We start from the raw sequence: 22,437 nt of genomic DNA on the forward strand, positions 1-22,437 counted from the left end.
CATCGCCTCCTCCTCCATCGTTCAGTCTGCAACCCTCGACCCCCGTTCATTCTCGGTGCCCGCCTCCGACCTCGCCGTCCTCGTCCCCTCCTCCGGTAACACACGGTCTTCCTCCCAGATCCGATTCCATCCGAAATTCGTTCTACTCGATCCCGGCGCCTTGCAATCTCGTTCTCTTTAGGTCTAATAATCGCCGCCCTTTTCTGCAGTTGGAAGCGCCATCGTGTTGGGTTACCGGAAGCGTCGCGCGCATGTGAGTGATCCGATCCAACCAATTTTTATTGCCGTATTCAATCGCTGATTTGTGGCGCAGGCGTCACACGCGGGTCGAGCAGATCGCTGCGTTGGGGTGGGTGCGGATCCATACGCCGCCGCCGATCGCGTGATTCAATTAGCTAGGGATTATATGGCACTTGTATTCGTGAATTGTCTATTTATACGCCTGGGATCCGTGGAATTGAGCGACGGTGTTCTGGTGCATGATGCGTCTTACGAATTCTATGCAATGCAACCAACCGCCCATGGCTGCTGAGGCCTCCGTGCTAGCTCGTGCAGCGGTTCCAATGGCCTGCCTTTTTGCAAAAATCTGAACCATCAGGCATGGCAAAGAATCGGGAAATTGACACTCGGGGTGTCGAGGAAGATTCCTGCTTGTTTTGTCTGATTTTTGATGTTCTGTAATTTTGTGCGCTCGGGCTAGGCAGGCCCATCAGTGCGGGTTCTAGTTGCACAGCACTTTCCTCAGATTATTGTATCAGCGTGCGTTGAGGCGTTATTGTTTGATGGCTACTTCTGCTATTAACTGCTGCCCACAAACTTATTTTGGGGTGAAAACCGACCAAATAATTACTATGCTGCATATGTACAAAGCTATAACGTCCTCTGTAATAACTTTAGTTTAGGCATTTCCTCACATGATATATCCTGGCTCTGGTAAATTATGCAAGCTGATTATTGGCTGATTCAAATGACCTTGACCTTTCTCAGTACTCACAAGTTATGCAGATACCTATAGGTATAATCAGCCTTGATAGATGAATCAACATTAAACATTCCTTTTTGCATCCATGCGTTCTCCTGTGGAGGTTGACACATTGTGCAGATAAGATAGGCACATAAGTTTGTGATCTAATGTATGAGAACTTAGTATATTGCCATTGTGTTTTATTAAAATGTGTGGGTATCAAGCATTTCCTGGTAATTTCACTTTGCAATAGTTATGGATTTACAGCAGTGCCTATTTGTGGTAGTTATGCAATGGAAGGGTTTCACTGTTCCAGGTCGTTTTGTTCATAATCTATTATCTCATATTGTATTTCAGGGAGGATGAGGAGGCATCTGACCCAAAGGCACTCCTAGAGGCTCAGACGAAGGCTAAGTGTGTCCGCCAGTGGTATCTCTATAAGGTAATGCGCTGTATTATTCGTTGCAAATGTATAATTCTTTCTGATCTTTATATACAGCTATGCACTCAGATGTTATTATGTATCCTGTAATATTTATACGCAGAAATGAGCAGCATGATTACTAGGATATATCTCCAGCTGTGTTTAACTGAGGTTTCGTGTACTTCAAGTGCATCCTCAAGGGCCTTAAATTTTGAGTTTTATTTTCTGTTACCTGTAAAAATGTGTTTCTGTTTTATCTGTACTCACGTGTTAGGTACGACGACCCATTGAACTAGCAAATGGCCAAGTTCGAAGGACGTGTCTAGTGTTTACAATTTATATTCTAAACAATTCTTATTCAGCAACTGTTTCACATGTTCTGTGTTTATAGTGAACTTGGTTTTGGCAGTTGACCGAACATTTTAAGAAATACTTCTTGGCTGCTGTATACTATTTGTTTGAATACCTGTTCTTTGTTACCACTGGAACCTAAACTTATGTCACTTATGCTGTGCACAGGACTGCGTGAAGAGAATTGCAGATGATGAGACTGGGCACAAGCACTGTACTGGCCAATACTTCGATTACTGGCAATGCGTGGACAAGCATGTGAGTGCTCCCTTCCTGGCTGTGCTCCTGCTTGTGCGCATAGCCCATCCGAGAAGCCAGTTGTTCCTGTATTATTTTGTTCCTTCCAGCTCTTGAACTAAACTAAGTTGCTTACGGTTATTACTTCTTTCCTACAGGTTGCTGAGAAGCTCTTTGATAGGTTAAAGTGACGAGGACATTGTTCTCTCTTGCTACTTTTTGCTCAACGGTGGTAATAATCATATCATTTGCACGCGTTATAGACAATTCAGGTGCCTATTCCTATATGTAAAAAAAAAAGTTTTGCGGTTTTGCCTGTAACTCAGCACAATAGTTTTTCCGCAGCAAGTTTACATTTTGTTGCTGCCAAAGGCATTGTTGGCTCAGGATATATTTCTGTTCTGAGTTGAGATATTCCCAGGATCGTGACTGAGGACTAAATGTTGCCATTGATTTCTTTTCTATTGCTTTTGTGGTGCAATTTTTTGCGCGTATAACCAACTATCTGGGTTTGTGAATTAGATGAAAACAAAAGCACAGTAAAATGGTGCCGTGAACATGGATGCCCACTTGTGGCTGAGAGATCTTACACACGTGGTTGTGCTTGATGCGTGGTAATTATGCTCATCTGTCTTCTATCAGCATATTCACGACACCAGTGCAATAGGCTTTCATTGGCATCATCCAGGCTATGCTGTTTAGTTGTTTATAAGGTGTGTTCAGGTAAAAATAACTCATTCTGTTTATGTGAACCCTCGTCATGGAACTGTCTGGTACATTTTTGGAAAGGGTAAAATCAAGTTTGACATTGCCTGATGGTGTCCGAGTCCCATTGTCAATTGTCTAGTTCGGATTGGTTCTCATTCGCATGGTGCGTGTTGTGTGGTGTGTGCCCTGTTTGCAACCACTAAACTTGCCATGGCGACGACTGACATGAGGCAACTTGTGAAAGATATCGGCTGATCGAAATGTTAAACGAGTTATCTCCAGTGCCTGCCATGATTTTCTTCATACATCGCATATGCTTGTTTTTGGCTGACTTGATGGAATGGACCTGTTGTTGTTTTCGCACCTCTCTTTGTGTGCACTCTGTGGTGCCACTGCTTTTGGCACCTTTCATTTCATGTTTGAAGAGCATATCGTTATCTTGCACTTCCCAGTGTCTGAAAGAAGGTGAACAACATTGTGCTTCGAGTATTCCTTTCTAAACGTTATGAAATACAGACAATTATAGAATTCTTCTGGGTTGGAGCATGCTGTCCAAGATCGGATATTATGTGCCACTGTTGTTCCGGTAAATACTTGTAGCTGTTCGCACAGAAGCACCTGAATCGTTTCCTGAACAAAGCATTTTATTATAAAATGAACGCTTCACTATTAGGGTCTGATTCACTGGCTTCTATGGTGAGTCGAGGCGGGAGAAAAGACATCTGAGTTGGACGCTTCTTAGGCGTCTCCACTCGCTCCGTAGTTTACCGTGGCTATGCATGGGTGATTTCAACGAAACCATGTATGGGACAGAACACTACAGTGAGCATGCTCGGGATGAATGGCAAATGAGAGCTTTTAGAGAAGCGACAGAGGATTGCGCGCTGTTGGACCTAGGCTTCTCGGGAGCCCCGTACACATGGGACAATAGGCAATCTGGTGCATCCAATGTCAAGGCAAGGATCGATCGAGCTTTTGGTGATATCACTCTTTTGCATATGTTTCCAATCATCAAAGTTCGTCATATTAATATGGTCGAGTCGGACCACTGTTTGTTAGTGGCCGAGCTTAGTACACATCAAACTCCGGATTTGAGGAGAAGTGCAAGGGCGTTCAGGTATGAAAATGTCTGGCAGTCGCATGGTGATTATGGAAAAATCGTGAAGGAGCTCTGGGAAGGAGGGCGCCGTGGCCAGGGACTCCCTGGTTTTCTGTCCTCTCTCAAGAATATGCAGGATGGCCTTAGTAAATGGGGTTCAGCTACGTTTGGAAATTTTAAAAGGCGCTTAGCAAATTTAAGAAAAGAGCTGGACCGGGTAAGGAGAAGATCAGTAGGGATGGGTCCATCAGCTGAAGAACGCAAGATTATGCAGCGTATCAGCGAGGTGTTGTACCAAGAAGAAATCTGGGTCAAACAGCGGGCTAGAGTTAATTGGTTGAAGTCTGGGGACCGGAATACAACTTTTTTTCATGCTCAGGTTGCAAGAAGGAAGAGATCAAATACTATTACGAGTCTGCAATGTAGCGATGGTTCTTGGTGTGAAAGTCCAGAGGAGATAAATTCTGAAATTCAGACCTTCTATCACCATCTATACACGTCACAAGGTGTGCCTGTGATGGACGATATCCTGGAACTCGTGCCTTCTCGGGTATCTAATGATATGAGGGTATCTCTTGATGAGGAATTTTCAGAAGAAGAAGTTAAGTGTGCGTTGTTCCAAATGCACCCGTCCAAGGCGCCAGGGATGGATGGTTTTACGGCCGGTTTTTACCAGCGCCACTGGGAGCTACTCCGTGAAGATCTGGTTGCGGCGGTGCTGGGTATTTTAAATGGAGGGGACCTACCAGTGATACTAAATAACACGACAATTGTGCTAATCCCAAAGGTGAGGAATCCCCAGTCCATCTCACAATTCCGCCCGATCTCGCTGTGTACAGTGCTTTACAAGATTTGTACCAAGACTATAGCGAACCGTATGAGACCGGTGATGGAAGAGGTCATTAGTGTGGAACAGAGTGCTTTCGTGCCGGGGCGTTTGATCACAGACAACGCGCTTGTGGCGTTTGAATGCGTACACTCAATGAGGAGGAAAAAGAAGGGGAAGAAAGGTTTGTGCGCGGTTAAACTCGATATGATGAAGGCATACGACCGCGTCGAGTGGCCTTTTCTTCAGGCAATTATGCATAAGCTTGGTTTCCCCCCACGGTTAATCAATCTTATTATGCAATGTGTGACGTCGGTGCAGTTCTCTGTGAAGGTGAATGGTAATTTGCTTGATTCATTTTCACCATCAAGAGGTTTACGACAAGGTGATCCGATGTCACCGTATCTATTTCTCCTTTGTGGGGAAGGTCTTTCAGCTCTGCTAAACGTATATAATCAAGGCTACATCGACAGGGGTATGAGGGTATGTAACAGAGCACCATGGATTACACATCTACTCTTTGCGGATGATAGTTTGATTTTTATAAATGCTTGTGAAGCTAGTGCAACAAGGTTGAATGAAATACTGAATATTTACAACCAAGCTTCTGGCCAGCAAGTGAATAGAAGCAAAAGCTCCATCTATTTTAGCCCCTGTACGTCTGAGACACAAAGGGAGGAAGTGAAACAAGTTCTAAACATTTCAGTGGAGGCTTTTTGCGAGAAATATTTGGGTCTTCCGACTGCGGTTGGGAGGATCACGGACGAAGCCTTCGAGTATATCACAGATAGTGCTAGAGGGCAGATGAATGGGTGGGCGGAAAAATTTCTAGCCTACCCGGGAAAGGAGGTGCTCATCAAATCAGTTATTCAGGCTAAATCTACATACAGTATGAGCTGTTTTGAGCTCTCCAAAGGATCTTGCAATAAGTTGGTATCATTGATGGCTAGATTCTGGTGGAGTGGTAATCTTGAAAAGCGGTCGATGCACTGGACTGCATGGGATAAGCTAGCGGTGCCAAAGGAGAAGGGCGGCATGGGTTTCAGAGACATGCACGCATTTAACTTGGCGTTGCTTGGCAAGCAAGGATGGCGCTTATTAACCAGCCCAGATTCTTTATGTGCTCAGGTGCTCAAGGGGAGGTATTACCCGGATCGTGATTTCATGGAGGCAACAGCACCACGGGCGGCGTCGCGGACGTGGCGGGCTATATTGGCCGGCAGAGAAGCTCTAAAGTTGGGACTTATCAAACGAATCGGAACTGGAGATACAGTGTCCATTTGGAATGATAGTTGGATTCCCAAAGTACGTACAATGCGCCCAATGGGGAGGCTGATTGACACAGATGTTGAGACTGTGGATGAGCTTATTACAGCCGATCACCAATGGGATGTGGCGAAGGTTAATTCTACCTTTTTTTCGCCCGATGCGGAGGCAATCTTGCAGATTCCGCTGAGAGTGCGAGCAGGTGATGATAGGCTAGCATGGGCCAAAGAGAAGTCGGGTATGTACACGGTTCGTTCGGCGTATCGAGCACTAGTGCTCCATGGCGAAGAAGAGCTGGCTCACAACTCGAATACGACGTCCTCGTCGGTGGGCGACGGCGATATGTGGAAAAATTTGTGGAAGATCAGAGTGGTTCCCAAAGTGCGGACCTTTTGGTGGAGGGTTATCAAAGGTTTTATGCCTGTTTATATGACTCTCTCCCGGCGCCATGTCAGAGATGATAACACTTGTGGGATCTGCAAAACTGCTCCTGAGGATCTAATGCATGCACTGATTGAGTGCTCTCATGCTCAGTTGTTCTGGGATGCGGCAAAGGAAATTTTATGTTTGAAATTACCGCGCCTTCATCCACAAACATGGGCTAGAGATATTATCTGTGAGAATCTTATCACTGAGGAGGATAGACCGAAGATCATCACAATCATGTACTCGATCTGGCTATCGCGGAATAAATGGACTCATGGAGAGAGCGGATTTAATCCAACCTTGTCCATGGAGTATGTACGGGACACGCTCCTGTCCTTGGAGTTGCCCCCGGTCTTGCAGGAAACTCCTAAGAGCCGATTAGAGTGCAAATGGAAGAGACCACCTGATGGAATTATCAAGATCAATTCTGATGGTGCTTTGGCTGTCCAGTTTGGAGTTGCGGGAGGAGGAGGAGTTGCCCGGGACCGTAATGGTTTCATTGGCGCATGGTGCAAGGTGTACCAGGGGCTGTCAGATCCCCTGATGATCGAAGCATATGCACTCCGGGACGCGGTGATGTTTGCGGAGGAAAAACAATTCCCTCGGGTGATCTTTGAGACTGACTGCTCTGAGATCATTCGTATTTGGAAGCTTGGCAGTAGTGATCGCTCGCCGATCTCTCCTATCTTAGATGACATTCGCGAGTTAAGGTTGAATTTTGTTTCTTTTAGTTTGTGTTTTGTAGGTCGTTTGGCAAATGGTGTGGCTCACAATTGTGCCAAATTTGCTTGCACAAATGGGACGTCACAGGTTTGGCCGACGGTTTGCCCCCAGTTTTTAGTTCACAGCATTGTTGCTGATTGTAACTCCGTGTTTGTTGATTAATAAAGCTCACGATTTACACCAAAAAAAATATTAGGGTCTGACTTGTGGGGTAATCTATTCTGCCAATTATAGTCTGACTTGTTGCTACTTGGAAATTTCACAGGCTTAATTAGCTCGTAAGTGAATATCTCGTCTCAAAGCTTGAGAATGAAGAGTTGTGTTTGATGACTGAAAAGTGTTTGGGAGTAGATTAGTTTCCTAGTTCGAGACGGTTGCTGTGTCATCCTCCAAACCCAAGATTACTTGTCCCGATTGGGCAGAGGCTCCGTCTCTCTCAACTGTAAAGACACAAGTCAAAGTGATACAGCCCCTCTAGCACTAACCTGACACAAGATCTCTCCATTCTTTTCTACCACTAATAGTTCGCCTGATTAGTTGACGCAGACGGCAGCAGTAAAACCCTGTCGAGCCTCTCACACGTGATATGTTCTGTGCTTGGAATGCGAATCTACCGTGGTTCGCCATTTCATCTTGGATTGTATGTGCAGAGAAATGTGAGTCGCTCACTTGTATATATGCATACCTTTAGAATATGGTCATATGCATATCCATGTAAATAATGACTATACAAGTGTACTGCCATATTCTTTTAATGGGTGGTGACGTTTTCGGTTGGCGGCTTCTTCGATCTTGAAACTAAGTGAATCTAGCCTTCACGCATGAATGTGCCCGCATGCATGGTAGCATATCTGACTCCTCCCGTGCAGCTCCCTAGGGCGTATGACCAACAAACTATTGGGATACACTTGTAGAACATAAAAAAATCGGACCATGCCTCACATGGATATATGATTAGGGTTTAGGTCATGGGTTTGCCCCTAGACTCTCAGGTGCGGAGCTTGATGTAGCCATATATTGTGCTGGGGGCAGTGCGGTCCAACTTCTCCGATCTTGGAAATTAATGACAATTTCTACGAACTAATGTTTTCATTGAGTTTCGTATGAAGGAATCTTACATAAGTAATGTTTAAAGACTATGTGTTGGATTCAAGGGTGGATGCCATGAAGATAAAGATGCATGTTGAGTTTTGGCATCAAGATCATCAATTTGAAGAGACGAATTCGGTATAATAAATAAAAAGCTAAATAAGATTAAGTTCTTGTGTGGAACTTAAAGGAAGCCAAGCTCTAGCTATATGTTAAGCCATAAGGATCAAGATCTCGTGAGTATGATTCTAAGTGAAAAATTATGTATGCACCTAGAGAGATTGTGATAGAGCATAGAAGATATAAGGCTGACCAAGGCAAAGAGCAAAAATTAGATTTAAGTTGGTCAACACACAACGCATAGAAAATTATACCACCTGTAATCAAGTGATCCCGTGGTATGATACGTTTTGTCAATTATGCTTTCTCACCTTGGAAATGTCATCGCATCCCCCCCCCCGGTAGCCTTTCCGTCCCCACAGATGTGGTTCTCCGGGTAAAAACCTCATATTATGTCAACTGGATCGGGTGAGAACAGAGGGGTCCTTCTTGCACCCTCCTTGGAGGTGTCCTCTTGGAGACATCGTCTATGAGGCTGGCTTGTGCTTGGCTAGTGGTGGCGGCTTCGAGGATACGGAGAATCATCATCGATGAGGTGTCGTCGGTGAAGGCGCTTTTCTATTGTCACTTTGGTGTTTGGGGAGGCCCATATCTGCCTACCTCACTTTTTTTTTGACATATCTGCCTACCTCACTTGGCATATGAATCTGGTTTGGTTTCTTTCTCCCGCATTGGCGGTTCTGGTGGCTTTCCTTTGCTATATTGTGGAATTTTGGTCCGGCGATGATCCCAGCCTAGGGAAGCTAGGTGGATTGTTCGCTTCATGCGGATTTCTAGAGTGTAATTTGTATGGAGACTGCTCAAAAGAAAAAGACCGGTGCAAATTAGATTCTGCAGCCTAAACCACTAGTTTTAGGTGACATGACATCTTATAGTGGGCATATGGAGGGAAAGTTATTTGAGACTCGGTGCCAACATCCTTTTTCTTCATCACTTGGCGCGAGAATAATTGAGGGAACTCTTCCCGGATGATCAGGAACTAACCCTGCTTTCCCCAAGATCAGGATCATCTGCGATCTTCAGTAATCTATTCATCTGAGCCGTTGAGTGTCACTACAAGCTACAACGTATTCCGTTGTTAGCATCGCACGGCAAACCTGAAATCACATGGACATCCCTCACTCACGTACAAACCGGCAACACAGAAGTTATCACTTGAATCTTGGTTTTCTATAAAGGAGAAGAGGCTGCACATGTACAATGCACATTTCATGATCCATCCCAGATGTAACTACAGCTATTACTTAGACCTAAAAATCATACGGCGTGACCAAGCCTTCCGGCGGTAGCGGCACGAAGAAGGACCGGACTGGCGCGGCGCCGCCGTCGTCCTGGTGGACGGCCTCGGCGCACCCGGAGGCCTTCTGCGGCTCCCCGAAGAGCGGCTGCCGGCAGGTCGGGCACGTGGAGCGGGCCATGAGCCAGCGGTCGACGCAGCGGACGTGGAAGCCATGGTTGCATTTGGGCAGCACCCGGACGCGCTCCCCGGGCTCCAGGTCGGCCAGGCAGATGGCGCACGCCGGGGCCGGGCTCGGCCCCAGCGCCTGCCCCGCCGAGTACACCAGCGTCGGCATCGCCCGCAGCGCCTTCCGCCGCACCCCGGCCTGCGCCAGCCGCGCCACAGACCCGAGCTCCCGGCTGCCGGCCGCCGCCGGCGTCATCCGGGTGCTCGAGCACCGGAGCGCGCACCGCACGATCGAGTTGAGCCCCAGCGCGCAGATCAACGCGCACAGGAGCACGGCCAGGATCATCACCACGTTCGCGTCGAAGGTGCTGCCAGCGACGGGGGCCCCGTCGCCGGCCGGAGCCTCCTGTCGGGCCACGGCGTAGCTCTCCCTGTGGCCGTGCAGCAGCACCCTCCTCGAGTACACGTACCCTTGATGCATTCCCTGAACCGCCAAGTTCCCGCCATGAACCTGCATGTTTCTTTCTTTTTCCTTCGCCTGCCGATCGGTTTCCACTTCTCTGCACTCTGCAGGTTAAGTCAAGTCAATGCCTTCCGTTCGTCTCTCTTGGTTGTTGTTGCACACGCAGGTAAGATCGATGCAAGTTGACTATGCAGCCGCAAGTGTGACTGTGTGAGTGTAGTAGTAAGTTTCTGCTACTCTGAACCAGAAGTTGTATATATAGGCTGCAATTCTAACTGTAGGCAATTAACGAGTGGAGCACTGAAGCTGTGACTTGTGTGATTAACAGTAGTGGCTTTCTGAGGAGCAGAGGGGCACTAGCTTAGCTTAGCTAGCTAGCAGCACCAGATCCTGTCTGCATGATCATTATTACTATAAAGTTCGATAATGCACCTAATGAAGTGCAGCCAGGAGTGGATTAGAAAAGGAGAAGACACTGAATTATTTGTCCTTTACGTCAAAAGCCTTGTGGTTGTGTGGGGGAGCCTGCATCTTTGACCTCTGCTAGATAGCTTAGTGCTGTGGCCTAGTGGACTCGGGTCAAACATCGTCTGGTCCAGCCAACAGAGCAGATAGGCATGGTTTTCAGCCTTACAAGGTGGCACCGCACAAAGCTGGTGAAACTGATCTGATTCCGATCCTCCTAGTGCACTGGATCTGAATCCTGAATGCGGCTAATAAAATGTAGTACTCCCTCCATCCATATTACTTGTCGCTGATTTAGTATAACTTTGTACTAAATTAGCAAGAAATAGTATGGATTGGAGAGGGTACTAGCTTTCACAGGGACGTTGATGGTACTTGTGATGTTGTTGATGTCCAAATTTCAACGGGATATACTAACTACTCCCTCCATTTTACTAGAACCTAAGCAAGCTAAACATTTTAGATTTCACAATGACTTCAGAAAACTACCAGCGTCTACAACACCAAATTTATACTATTAGATTTATTCGGCGTGAGATATATTTCGACTTTGTGTAATGTGTTGTAACAAGTTAAAATTACCACTCTAGCCATTTTAATTTCTTGGGAGATGTCTCACCGTCATTGGTTACCAATTATAAGTTGGAATCATAGTTTTATAGAAAAAATATAAGCATAAATAATATTGTATAAATAAACTATTAAAATATATTCTAAGATGGCCTGATCTACTGTATTATTGATTTGATATTGTAGATATTCATATCTTTATCTTTGGTCGAACTTACAAGAGGTTGATTTTTTACAATAAATGTAGATCTTCTTTTTCGAACGGATGGGAGTATATTATTCAAGACGGCATATATTCAGAGAGTTCAAAGAATCATCTTGAAGGCAATGTAAATGTCTGAAAAAATGACCTATACTTCGACTTGAGGTAGAATTTCCTATGCTCTAAATGGTAGCTCTCTTAAAGGTGCATCATTGCCTCTCTATAGGTAAGATACACTTATAATCCTGATCATCTACAGAAAGGAATAACTAGAACCTTCTAAAGTGGTGATTATGCTACCAACAATTCATCAGAAGAATATAATTTAGTTAATGGGTCACTACTATCTTACTAATATGACATTCACTGAGCCTGGAAAGCTAGTATTTGTTTAGGAGCACAAGAACCTAAAAACTAAAAAAATTGTTGTGGGAATAGTTAATTCGACCAAGTTCTACTTAGTGCTTCGTTTGATTCAAAGGATTGGCATAGGAAGTTTGTAGGATTTTCATTCTTATGATATTTTTTTTCTATGTACGCTATTTGATTTGCATGATTGGAATTCTTAGTAATGCATATGATTTTTTCCTATAAGATTGCCTTACACTATGCTTTGGAGAAAAAAATTTCATCCACTCAAACCTCATGCTACAATTCCTTTGTTTTTCGTGTGAGTCAAACACTATTATTTTCTGTAGGTTCCAAATCCTATAGAATTCAACATTCTAATCCTGCGTTTTTCCTATTCCCGTGTTCTAAGGATCCTACAAATCAAACAGGCCCTTAATCCTACATAGAAAATGACCCAAGTCAACAAAAGTCTAATTTACTATCGATGATCAACAAACCAGAAAGATAAGAGATGATCAAAGGACTGCCCAAGATGAAGGAAGTTCACTTCGGTGGATGGATGAGAGGGCTTGCTTCGTCATTGGCTATAGACATCCTCTTCCCTTAGTCCATGATGCACCAGTGAACCAATCTTTACCATTATACCACTCCTACATACCACCACTAACGATAGCCTTGGTCTTTTGCCCAATACTCCAATCCAATAAATCCCTCCCATCGACATGTACTCTGTTCAGAGTTCAGACACACTTGAATGAAATCAAGTGGATGACATCAGAACTCCATGATTTACTCAGGAGCCTAGGATTTTCTATACGGATCGAACCAACATTGAGGAAGAGAAATTTGGAGTATTGCACGACTCGAGCCTTCAATTTAACTTCCCTCGCCGCCTTTGTAACATAGGTCTAGGCCGCGCTCTATCAAGGCCACTAAACCTATTCAAAAGATATCGAAGTGTCAATTATATCAGTGTACAATGATCTCTATAAGACAGCGTACACCCCTACTAATCTTTGTTGCGACCACGTTACTAACGACACCCCATATATCTCCTTTGGTTTAATGAAAACAAGAAATATGATATTACCATTCGAAAGTGTATGATACTACAAAATCTACAATAACCTAAGTACTACATTTATGTCAACTGTCGGATCACAAGCAATAAACTATCTATAGTTTGGGAGCGTCTTAAATTTCTGAGTGAATTACATTTTTTACCTCTTAGTTTGACTTTTGTGACGGTAATTACCCCATCTAACAGAAATTCTTCTCATTTACCCCATTTAGTGAAACTTGTGTCAGTTTTTACCCCTTTTAGTCAGTTTTACACGTTCACATCGTGTTGTGCTCTCTCTCTCTCATGCAATCCTTGGTATTATAGTCTTCCTATTAGGCTATTAGTACCACTCTACGGCACTGGCATTGTGCTCCCGTCCATTGGTAAAATAACAAACTCGTTATCGGATTGTGCAACCAAACGTTGCCGCAATAGTTGTGTTGGCAACTACCCCAACGCAGTCTTGTTCTGCTTTTTTTTTTTTTTTTTTAGACCGAAGGCACAAAGTGCCCGACTTTAAATTAATAAAGCCCTGAGGCGCAAACAGGTACAAAGTTTAGGGTACACCCCACATAACACATAGGACGGAAGATTCAGGCCACACTGGCCACGAAAGTAGCATATTACAACCCAGGACGATAAAAAGCGAACAGCTAAGTAGGCCTGCTTGGCTGGCGAGGTTGAGGTGGATGTGGGGCACAGGTCTGATCAAAGAGAGCTTTAAGCATTGCCTCCAGCTGGGTCAACAGTGGTTCGTCCTTGTCCCTTTGGAGAGGTCGCCATAGCTGCAAGTTAAGTCTGGTTAGAAAAAAACAGTTTGCTGGTTGTTTGGGAAAAACAGCTTCGATTGTGAATTTATTTCGGATTTTCCAAAGCGCCCAGCAGATTGCCGCGAAAAGAACTCGCAGAATGCGTTTAGACTTGATATTCAAGTTTTGAATACTGCTTTCCCAGGTGGTAACACAGGAGGGGTTCCATGTCACTCCGAGCATGTCCCTAACTCCAGCCCAGACAAATTGCGCCAAGACGCATTGGAAGAAGATGTGATTAACGTTTTCGGGGAGCCCACACAGAGCACACAGCCCATCGGAGGGACCTCTGCGCTTAAGGATCTGGTCATTGGAGGGTAGGTGGCCTCTGGACAACTGCCACAAGAAAATTTTAATTTTTGTGGGAATCCTATCTTTCCAAATCGCCAAGCTCAACGGCGACACTGGACCCTGCACCAAAGAGTTGTAGAGGGACTTGACCGAGAAACGGCCAGCGGCTTCCAGTTTCCAGAGCACTTTGTCTCCTCCTTCCGACGGAACCACGTCCTCTAATTCCTGAACCAGTTGTAACCAAAGGGTGGTTTCTTCCTGACCAAAAGAGCGCCTAAAGAAGATGCGCCAACCGTCACCTTCATAGGCACGCTCAATTGTGATCTCTGGATCCGCACAAATTTGGAACAGCCTAGGGTACCTCACACTGAGGGTGTCTTCCCCAGTCCAGTGATCAGTCCAGAACCGGACATCAGAGCTGCTACCAGGGAAGAATCTCGCACCCTGTTTGAAGACAACCTTAAGTTTGTGTAAACTGTGCCAGAAGGGCGAACCTCCCACCGCTGAAGACGAGAAGAACTGGTCCACGGGGTATTTGGCCTTAAGCAGCTGCAGCCAGAGCAGCTTCGTTGTCATCTTCCGTGAGCATTCTCCGGATCCATTTTGTCATAAGGGCGAGATTCAAAAGTTTAGTGTTTATAACGCCAAGTCCACCTTGGGCCTTGGGTTTACAGATGTCCTCCCAGGCCACCATGTGGTATTTCCTCTTGTTTCCTTGTCCTTCCCAGAAAAATCTGCATCTGTGTCTGTCAAAACCATCATGTGTACCATCCGAAAGCAGGAACAATCCCATGGAGTAGATCGGGAGGTTTGACAGACAAGCGTTGATTAGAGTTAGGCGGGCGGCGGACGACAAAAACCTGCCCTGCCAGGGTTCCATCTTAAGAGCCACTGCGTTCACCAATGGCTCCATCTCAGCCATAGTAACTCTGCGATCACACAACGGGAAGCCGAGGTATTTGAAGGGAAGGGTGCCCTGTGTACAATTCAGCAGGTTGGCCACCCTGGCCTGTTCAGCATGTGGCGCCCCCAGCACCAGTACTTCACTCTTGTGAAAGTTAATCTTCATGCCGGAGAGCAGCTCAAAGCAGATGAGAAGGAATTTCGGGTTCGTGATGCCCAACGGCGTGTTCCGAATGAGGATGATGGTGTCATCCGCGTATCGGAGGTGGGACACTCCCCCTCAATCGGATGAGGAACAACCCCGCAAAGTGACCAGCTTCCTTTGCCCCGGTGAGCATTCCATCAAGCGCATCCGCCACCGGATCAAAGAGTAACGGGGAAATTGGGTCCCCCGCCTTACTCCACGCTTATTACGAAAGAATGGGCCAATCTCTCCATTAATCGAAATGGCAGTCCGGCCACCACTAACCAGCTCGCAAGATTCTATGCATGTAGGCCCCACTAAAGCCTTTCCTAAGGAGCACTTCCTTCAGAAGTCCCGATTCACCCTATCGTAGGCCTTCTCGAAGTCCGAGTTTCAGCACTATAGCCTCGCAAATTCTTGCCGGTGATCTCATGAAGGATCTCATGGAGCGCAAGGGCTCCATCATGAATGAATCTTCCTTTAATGAACGCAGATCCGGGTTTGGGATACAATCCCGTGCGCTACAGGAGAGAGTCTTGTAGCATACGCCTTCGCCACAAGCTTGAAGATTACATTGATCGGCGCAATCGGGCGGTACTCGCTTAATCGAGTCTTGCTCCCACTACCTTTGGGATAAGAGACAGAACTCCATAATTCAATCTGGCAACATCCACCGTTCCCAGGGCAAAACCGTTAACAATCTGTAGGACCAACCCTCTGAGTCCAGGCCAGAAGTGTTTGAAGAAGCTCACGGAGAAGCCATCTGGGCCTGGGGCTGTGTCGGCTTTGGTGTCCTTGAGCACTTGTTCCAGCTTCCTCCATGGAAAAGGAACGAAGCAACGCCTCATTCTCCTGCTCCGTGACCCTGGTCCCTGCTGCCCGGAAATCTTGCCGTAGACACAGCATTTTTGGCTCCTCAGCCCCCATCAAAGCTCGGTAGAAGTCATACACGTGTTGCGTGATCGCCTGCTGATCAGTAATAACCCCATCCTCTGTTCTCAGGCTAGAGATGTGGCACCGGCGCCTTCTGCCGTTGGCCACAGCATGTAAATATTTGGTATTTGCATCCCCTTGGAGGGTCCATTTCAATTTCCCCCTTTGTCTCCAATATTCCTCTTCCTCACTGAAAAACTGGATCAGTTGGTCCTCCAAGTGGTAACGCAACGCCCAACCCCCTTCATCCAAACCCTGCTCGTCAGCAATTCTATCCAAACTTTGAATGCGGGCTAGGACCTCCTCCTTGATCACCCTTCGCTCCTTTCCCAGGTTGGCACTCCAGCCCTTCAACGCCTGGCGCAGCCCACTGGCCTGCCGATGCCACATGTCGATAGGATCCCTAGGATTCGTATTGGTGGCGAGCAACTCCGCCCACCACAGCTTCACCTTCTCCGAAAAACCTGGCACCGCGAGCCAGCCGTTCTCAAATGCAAACCTGGCCGTCCTACGAGGCGCATTCTCCCCTGAATCCAGAATCAGCGGCGTATGGTCCGAACCGATCCTGGTTTCAGCGGTTAGGCGTGCCAAAGGGAAACGAAGTTCCCACTCTGGGGAGACAAACGCACGGTCCAGGACACTCCTCACCGGGTTTGTTTGCTTATTAGTCCAAGTGTAGGCAGCACCCGTTCTTACCACTTCTAGCAAGGCCCATCTGGCGATCGCATCATTGAAAAGGTTCACCAACGCCCAGTTGATATTGCAATTGTTCTTGTCTTGGGCTCCCCGAATCAGGTTGAAATCCCCCATCAACATGATCGGGAATTGACTATTATCCACCCTTCCTTCCAACTCTTGGAGGAAAGAAGCAGAGCGGGAATGATCTGTTGGCCCATAGACCCCAATAAATTCACATTTGGACTTGGTCGGTCTATGGAAAAGCTTGGCGCTGAGGAAGAACTCACCCTGAGCCAGCGCGCCCACCTCGAACATACTATCTCTGATCCCCATCAGCATGCCCCCTGATCGACCATTGGCAGGAGCCCAATGCCACACAAATTGTTCCCCTTCCACCAAATTACGCAGTTCCTGATCTGTAAAGTCCTGGCGCATAGTTTCCTGTAGGAAGATAATATCGATCCTTTCCTTTCTAATGTATTCTTTAAGCTGGGTTTTTCGGCCACTCCGACCAAATCCCCGGAAATTCCAACCAAGGGCCTTCATTTGGCAACCCCCGCAGAAGCTCGTGCTTGGCGAGCTGGAGTATCCCTCAGATTGGGCCGGGGGCCCGTGAACGTCACCTCTTTCTTCCTCCTGGGGCCTCTTGAGGCACGCGCGATCTCTGCGAGCGTGATCCGCTCTGGATCAGCCCCAGCCATGTTTGAGGAGTCGTCCGTGGCCAGATCCTGCGCAGCACTTGCTGGATTGGCCACGCCTTCTGCGAGTTTTTGTTTCTGCACTTCTTCCTCCTTCAGCTTGGCCTTCACGATAGCCTCGGTGATCCTAGCTTGGGCAAGTTCCTTCGCACGAACAAGGGATAACAAAGGGGAAAGCGAACCAGCAGAGGGATCCAACCCCAAACCCGCATCCCGTGCAACTCCCCAGAGATGTGTGTCCGAAACCGAAGGAAGAACCAAGAAAGCATCAGGGGCAGATGGCGCAGAAGGCGTACCTTGATCTTTTTCTGCCGCCCGCTTGGAGGCTGTAACCAGCACATGCTCCGAGCTCGCCCCTTTGCCCCTGGTGCTGCGGCGCGTCGTAGTGACTGGCGAAGAAGTCACTGCGGCACGCGTGGGCTTGACGCCAGGTTTCTTCTTGTTGCGGGATGGTGGGTTGTCCACCTCGCCATCCTGCTTGCGCTTGAGCTTGGCGATCTTCTCCGCAAGCGTCTCCTGATCAGCTTCCCAGTCCTCCGGGCTCTCCCAACCCACCTCCTCCCTGTCCTCCTCCGACAGCCTCTGACGCTTAAGGATGGTTGGAGAGATGGGCTCCTCTGATTTTGACTCGCTGGAGGTTTGGGCCAGGTTCTCCGACGGTGGTTCTTCATCTTGTGGGACTGGAGAGAGGCACTTCTTAGCATTGGGGAACAGCTCCGATTCAGTCAGGTTAGAGCCATACTGGTTGAACGGAATCGGCTTCAGGATGGACTTGGGTGGGGCAGAGGCCGGTTTTGTGGCTGAGTGGTCTTTGATCGAGGGGATAGGGACGCTGCTGCTCCCCACCGAAGACTTGGAGCCAGGTTTCTTGGAGGGAAACACCTGCGGCTGGAAGGGGAGGGGCTTCTGCAGCTGCTCTGTCGGTGGCGGACTCTTGTCCGCCGACCCATCCTTGCCAGCTTCGGCGCCACCCGCCTTGTTGCTCGTAACATCAACCATTGGTCCCTTATCCTTGCGCTTCAGGTTGCTCCTTTTCCAGTGAGGGGCAGAGCGGCTCTGATCTTCGGTGTCCTCATCTTCTTGGTCATCCTCCCCGTTACTCGGGCCTGGGGGAGGGGGCTTGGACAACTCGCTAGCACTGGCTTTGGAGCACTCCACAGACACCCCGAGGCGAAAGCCTTGCATGTTGATGAACAACAGTATCGAGGAAGGGATCTTGTCAGGGGCGTGCGTGTGGAAGAGCATCCTCACTGGGCCGTCCGGGACCGCCAGCGACTCCTCATCCACCACACGAGGGCGCCCCAGCATCTTGGTACCTTCCAGGAGCAGGTCGACGGAGCGTAGCACCTCAGTCTTGTTCTGCTGGCTGGGGACAACTAAATAAGACTAATATTTAGCTTCATCATTCTAGTTCTTTAGTTGTAGTCTACATATTGATGTAGCGTATATGTTGGTTGTACTCTTAATACAGGCAACTTTTCTTGTTCAGTACATAATAGCACACCCGGCATTTGCATGGGCTAGCTTCTCTCTAGGTTTCAGCCAATCGGTTGATGCAAGTAATGGTAGGAGCAGCTAGGAGATGAGGGCAAGAAAACTGGTCAAGCTACGGCAGCGACCGACGAGAGAGGACGCGTTGTGCGGTACGGTGACGTAACAAAATGGGAGAGGACTATGAGGGAAATATTGTAAAGGATAAAATATGCTAGGTTCAAAATATACCTCCAATGTTAAAAGACACATAGTGCACGATAACCTGGTCCAGCTAAAAAACATGGTAAACCATTAAATGGGGTAAAAGTTGGTACAGGTTCTGCTAAATGGGGTAAGCTGGAAGACTTTTTGTGAAATGGGGTAATTATTGTCACAAATGTGAAACTAGAGGGTAAAAAAAAAGGAATTTACTCTAAATTTCTCTCCAAGCAGGATCATCCTGTATTGACTGTGGGTTCTCCCTAAAGGAAAATACAGAGTGAGTGAAATAATGAGCTAACATTCACTAGACACTTTTGGAACAGCGGCACAACACTTGTCATTCCATCAATTAAGAGAGAGTCACAACATGAGGAGAAAAGACGGACATAAAAAGTATTACAACCGTGATTAATCTCGTGGCAAGAAGCTCTCCCAATGCTTAGCGCCCGCAATGGCCCAATTTGCTGGCTCAGCCTTGATTTTTGCCAAGATGATAGTTGGCAAGGTTGAGATCGCACGAAAGATCCGAGCAATCTCTCATTCTGAACATTCACTAGTTTTGACACCAACACTCACCCCTGTCTGTAATAAATCATATCTTCTGGAACAATCATGAAGGCCTTAAAGTATTGATAGATGCGCACATTTCAGCACAACGATGAAGCTAATAAAACAACTACTTAGCACTCATGAATCATACTGGAATATGCTCAGCCGTCCGCTCTGAGTGCACCTGAGCGAGCCAATCAGCGCCGGCAGCCCCTGATGTGTCGTTTTGGTTGTGCTCAGGCCATCAACTGCAATCCTACTTGACAAAGCACTGGTTAAATGGGTGGTTTCTAGTGAGTCAGGGATTATAGACTTTGAACCTTAAAAGTTGACGGCAACCGATGAAACAACAGAGCGATGGTTTGCTGGTTTAATGTGTTCAAACTTCAAAGAGGTTGCAACCTTTCAAAGAAAACTTACTCCCACAAGGCACCAGAAATTTACTCATGGCATTGCATCAAGGGAACTGTTTTGCACTCTTTAACATTGCTTATTAAACATAAAAGAGGTCTCAGGTGGCTAAGCCTTAAGGACAACTTGAAGATTCACCTCTTCGTTTTCTCAAGAAAATCACTTAAGCAAAACCAGTTATCCGATAACTGCGCATGAGCCTAATAGCCTTGCTTCTAATGTTTTTTTTCAAAAAGGGGATATGCCCCAGCCTCTGCATCGAGCGATGCATATGGCCTTTGCTTCTAATGTCAGGTAATGTTAAAATACAAATACAAAAGGAATCGATCCAGTTTCTCATAAAATGATCATTGCACATGTCTTACCATGTATATTCAGTAAGCTCACAGAATGTCAGTCACAAGCACACTGCACTAAAACCTATTCAGTGATGAAGCTGTTGAGATCTAGGTGGAAGTCATGATCTTTCCAAGCTGTCACAAGACCGTTATCTCAAGTCCCTACTTTATGCTACACAGTGTAGCCCATATAACCGAGCTGAAAAGGCTCGGGCCTACGGTTCGTCGGGTGCGCTATCTATCCAAATAGGAGGATATCATCAGGTCCAGAGGTAACCCAGGAAGCAAAGATAAAATTACACCAGTCAGTGCAGGATCCAGATACTGATCGGCAGTGTGCAGATAACTGAGACGGGAAAGTGATAGGCAAATTCACATGCACATGCACAATAACAACACACCATGCTCACACCACATGGCATATGTGGTGAGCAACAACACGTCATGCACACCACACTTCACAGCTTTGCAACTAATTGGACTATCCAGGTGATGCCAAAATCATAATGGAATAAGCAAACAAGTTATATTCTTATGCAACCATGATTCCTGAAAGAGAGAAAAAACATTAGAAGTGGAAAAGAAGGAAAAGGCTGCAAGTACTACAAGAATGCCTCTGTCTGAAGTGAAAACGTGAGTTCATTTATTTGCTACTGTCATTAGTGAAACACAGTTTCTGTACCAGCAAAGCATTTGATATTATCTACAGTTCGGCGAATCTAGTAATGATTTGGGCAAGAGACTTGCAATAGCATCCTACTAACAATCATTGATCAGTTATCACATCTTCACTGGATTCCACAATTTCTTCTTTCTTGGAACTCGCAGTTGGCATGCTGATCTAGCTCCAATAAAGGTAATTTCCACCATACCATTTCTATCTATCTTGTTCTTTATGTTATCACAATATCTGAGGTATATGCATTTCTTGTGGCATATTGATTATTGCAGTTCACGTGTACACATTAGAAAAAATTATTCTTCCAAAAGGAGAAGAAATGGAGGCACGGTCAGCAGTTGTATAATGGAGGTTGGTCCACATGCTTAGAAGTTATGCTACATCTGAACAAGAAAAAATATACAGGGGAAAACAACAACCTCCATGAACATGCGATCCATTAAAAAAATTGAGATCGAACAGCATGAAAGCAAAACAATTATGGAACTGATGTGTCTATTTATTCAGAGACATAGGCTCCCTTGGCTTTCACTCATATTTAGCTTTCCCTTTGCAAAACAGTGTCTTGAAATGAACTATTTCTACTTCTTATGATGGAAACAAATAACGAACTATATCTTGATTGTTGAACAGATAGCATAATTTTGATGTTAGAAGACTTCAATATAAAAAATAGTTGTGTGTTAGAGCATCTCCACCGGCGCTCCCCAAATAGCCGCCGGCAGAGGCGCCGACACTTCCGTATGGGGGACGCCGGCACTGCATCCTCTATTTGGGGGAGCTGTTCCCATACCGGCGCCCCCAAACCGGCGGCCCGATAGGAGTTCTTTTACATAAACTAAATATTTATACTTGTAGTTTCATTTTAATGTCATTCAGATCGAGGAATGAATAATATTTTCGGGTAATCCGAGTAAAACATTATTCACTCCTCGACCCCGGATAACATGTGAAAACTGCTTATCTCTAGCCTACTACCTACTGGTCACCCGGTTCTGTGGAGGTGGACGATCGCCCACAGCTCTCTCCGCTAGCTCTCTCCCCTGCTCCTCAGTCGTCGATCCCCCGCTGCTCTCTCCGCCACGAACGTCAAGTAGGCGGATCTATCCGCGACCACCGCCTCCTGACGCAGCTACTGCTCCAGCTCCTCCCGCCGCCGACGGTGATCCAACTCCTGGCTCGTAGCCGGAGCTGCATCTCCGCCAAACGCCGCCGCTCGTAGACTTCATCCTGACGCTGCTCCTCCTCCCGCATCAACCGCCACAGCGCAAGCTGCTCCCACCCCTGCTGCTGGCGCACCTCCCACCGGCGCTGCCGCTCCGCCTCCCGCCGCGCCTCCAGCCGCCGCCGTGCCTCCTCGCGCTCCCGCCGCTCCGTCTCCTGGCCCCGCCGCTCGTCCGCGACAAAGGCATCTACGGTCGCCGCTAGCACCGCCTCCTCCCACACCTCGTACTCTGCAAGCTGCGGGTTCGCCTCCACGACTTCTACGGCCGTCTCTAGCGCCGCCTCGTCCCACG

General features: G+C 46.9%; 2 protein-coding genes across 2 annotated transcripts; one reads left to right on the forward strand and one right to left on the reverse strand.

Annotated features, from left to right (window-relative positions):
* Nucleotides 1-2,438, forward strand: LOC124687249 (cytochrome b-c1 complex subunit 6-like). The gene is made up of 5 exons (XM_047221049.1): nt 1-95; nt 210-253; nt 1,322-1,406; nt 1,908-1,997; nt 2,135-2,438. Coding segments are annotated over exons 2-5 (210 nt in total). The 5' UTR covers nt 1-95; nt 210-251; the 3' UTR covers nt 2,168-2,438.
* A 6,741-nt stretch (nt 2,439-9,179) lies between these two features.
* Nucleotides 9,180-10,338, reverse strand: LOC124687250 (RING-H2 finger protein ATL74-like). The gene has a single exon (XM_047221050.1). The coding sequence runs from the start codon at nt 10,153-10,155 to the stop codon at nt 9,484-9,486; it is 672 nt and encodes a 223-aa protein (XP_047077006.1). The 5' UTR covers nt 10,156-10,338; the 3' UTR covers nt 9,180-9,483.
* Nucleotides 10,339-22,437: the final 12,099 nt, after the last annotated feature.

The sequence above is a fragment of the Lolium rigidum genome, chromosome 2 (assembly GCF_022539505.1).
Source record: "Lolium rigidum isolate FL_2022 chromosome 2, APGP_CSIRO_Lrig_0.1, whole genome shotgun sequence".
NCBI lineage: Eukaryota > Viridiplantae > Streptophyta > Magnoliopsida > Poales > Poaceae > Lolium > Lolium rigidum.

What these genes read in the sequence shown, in the direction of transcription:
- LOC124687250 (XM_047221050.1), bottom strand. Translation starts at nt 10,155, where the DNA reads ATGCAGGTTCATGGCGGGAACTTGGCGGTTCAGGGAATGCATCAAGGG.
- LOC124687249 (XM_047221049.1), top strand. An exon ending in GCCAGTGGTATCTCTATAAG is followed by an intron (nt 1,407 to 1,907) that starts GTAATGCGCTGT and finishes TGCTGTGCACAG; the next exon opens with GACTGCGTGAAGAGAATTGC. An exon ending in GGCAATGCGTGGACAAGCAT is followed by an intron (nt 1,998 to 2,134) that starts GTGAGTGCTCCC and finishes TCTTTCCTACAG; the next exon opens with GTTGCTGAGAAGCTCTTTGA.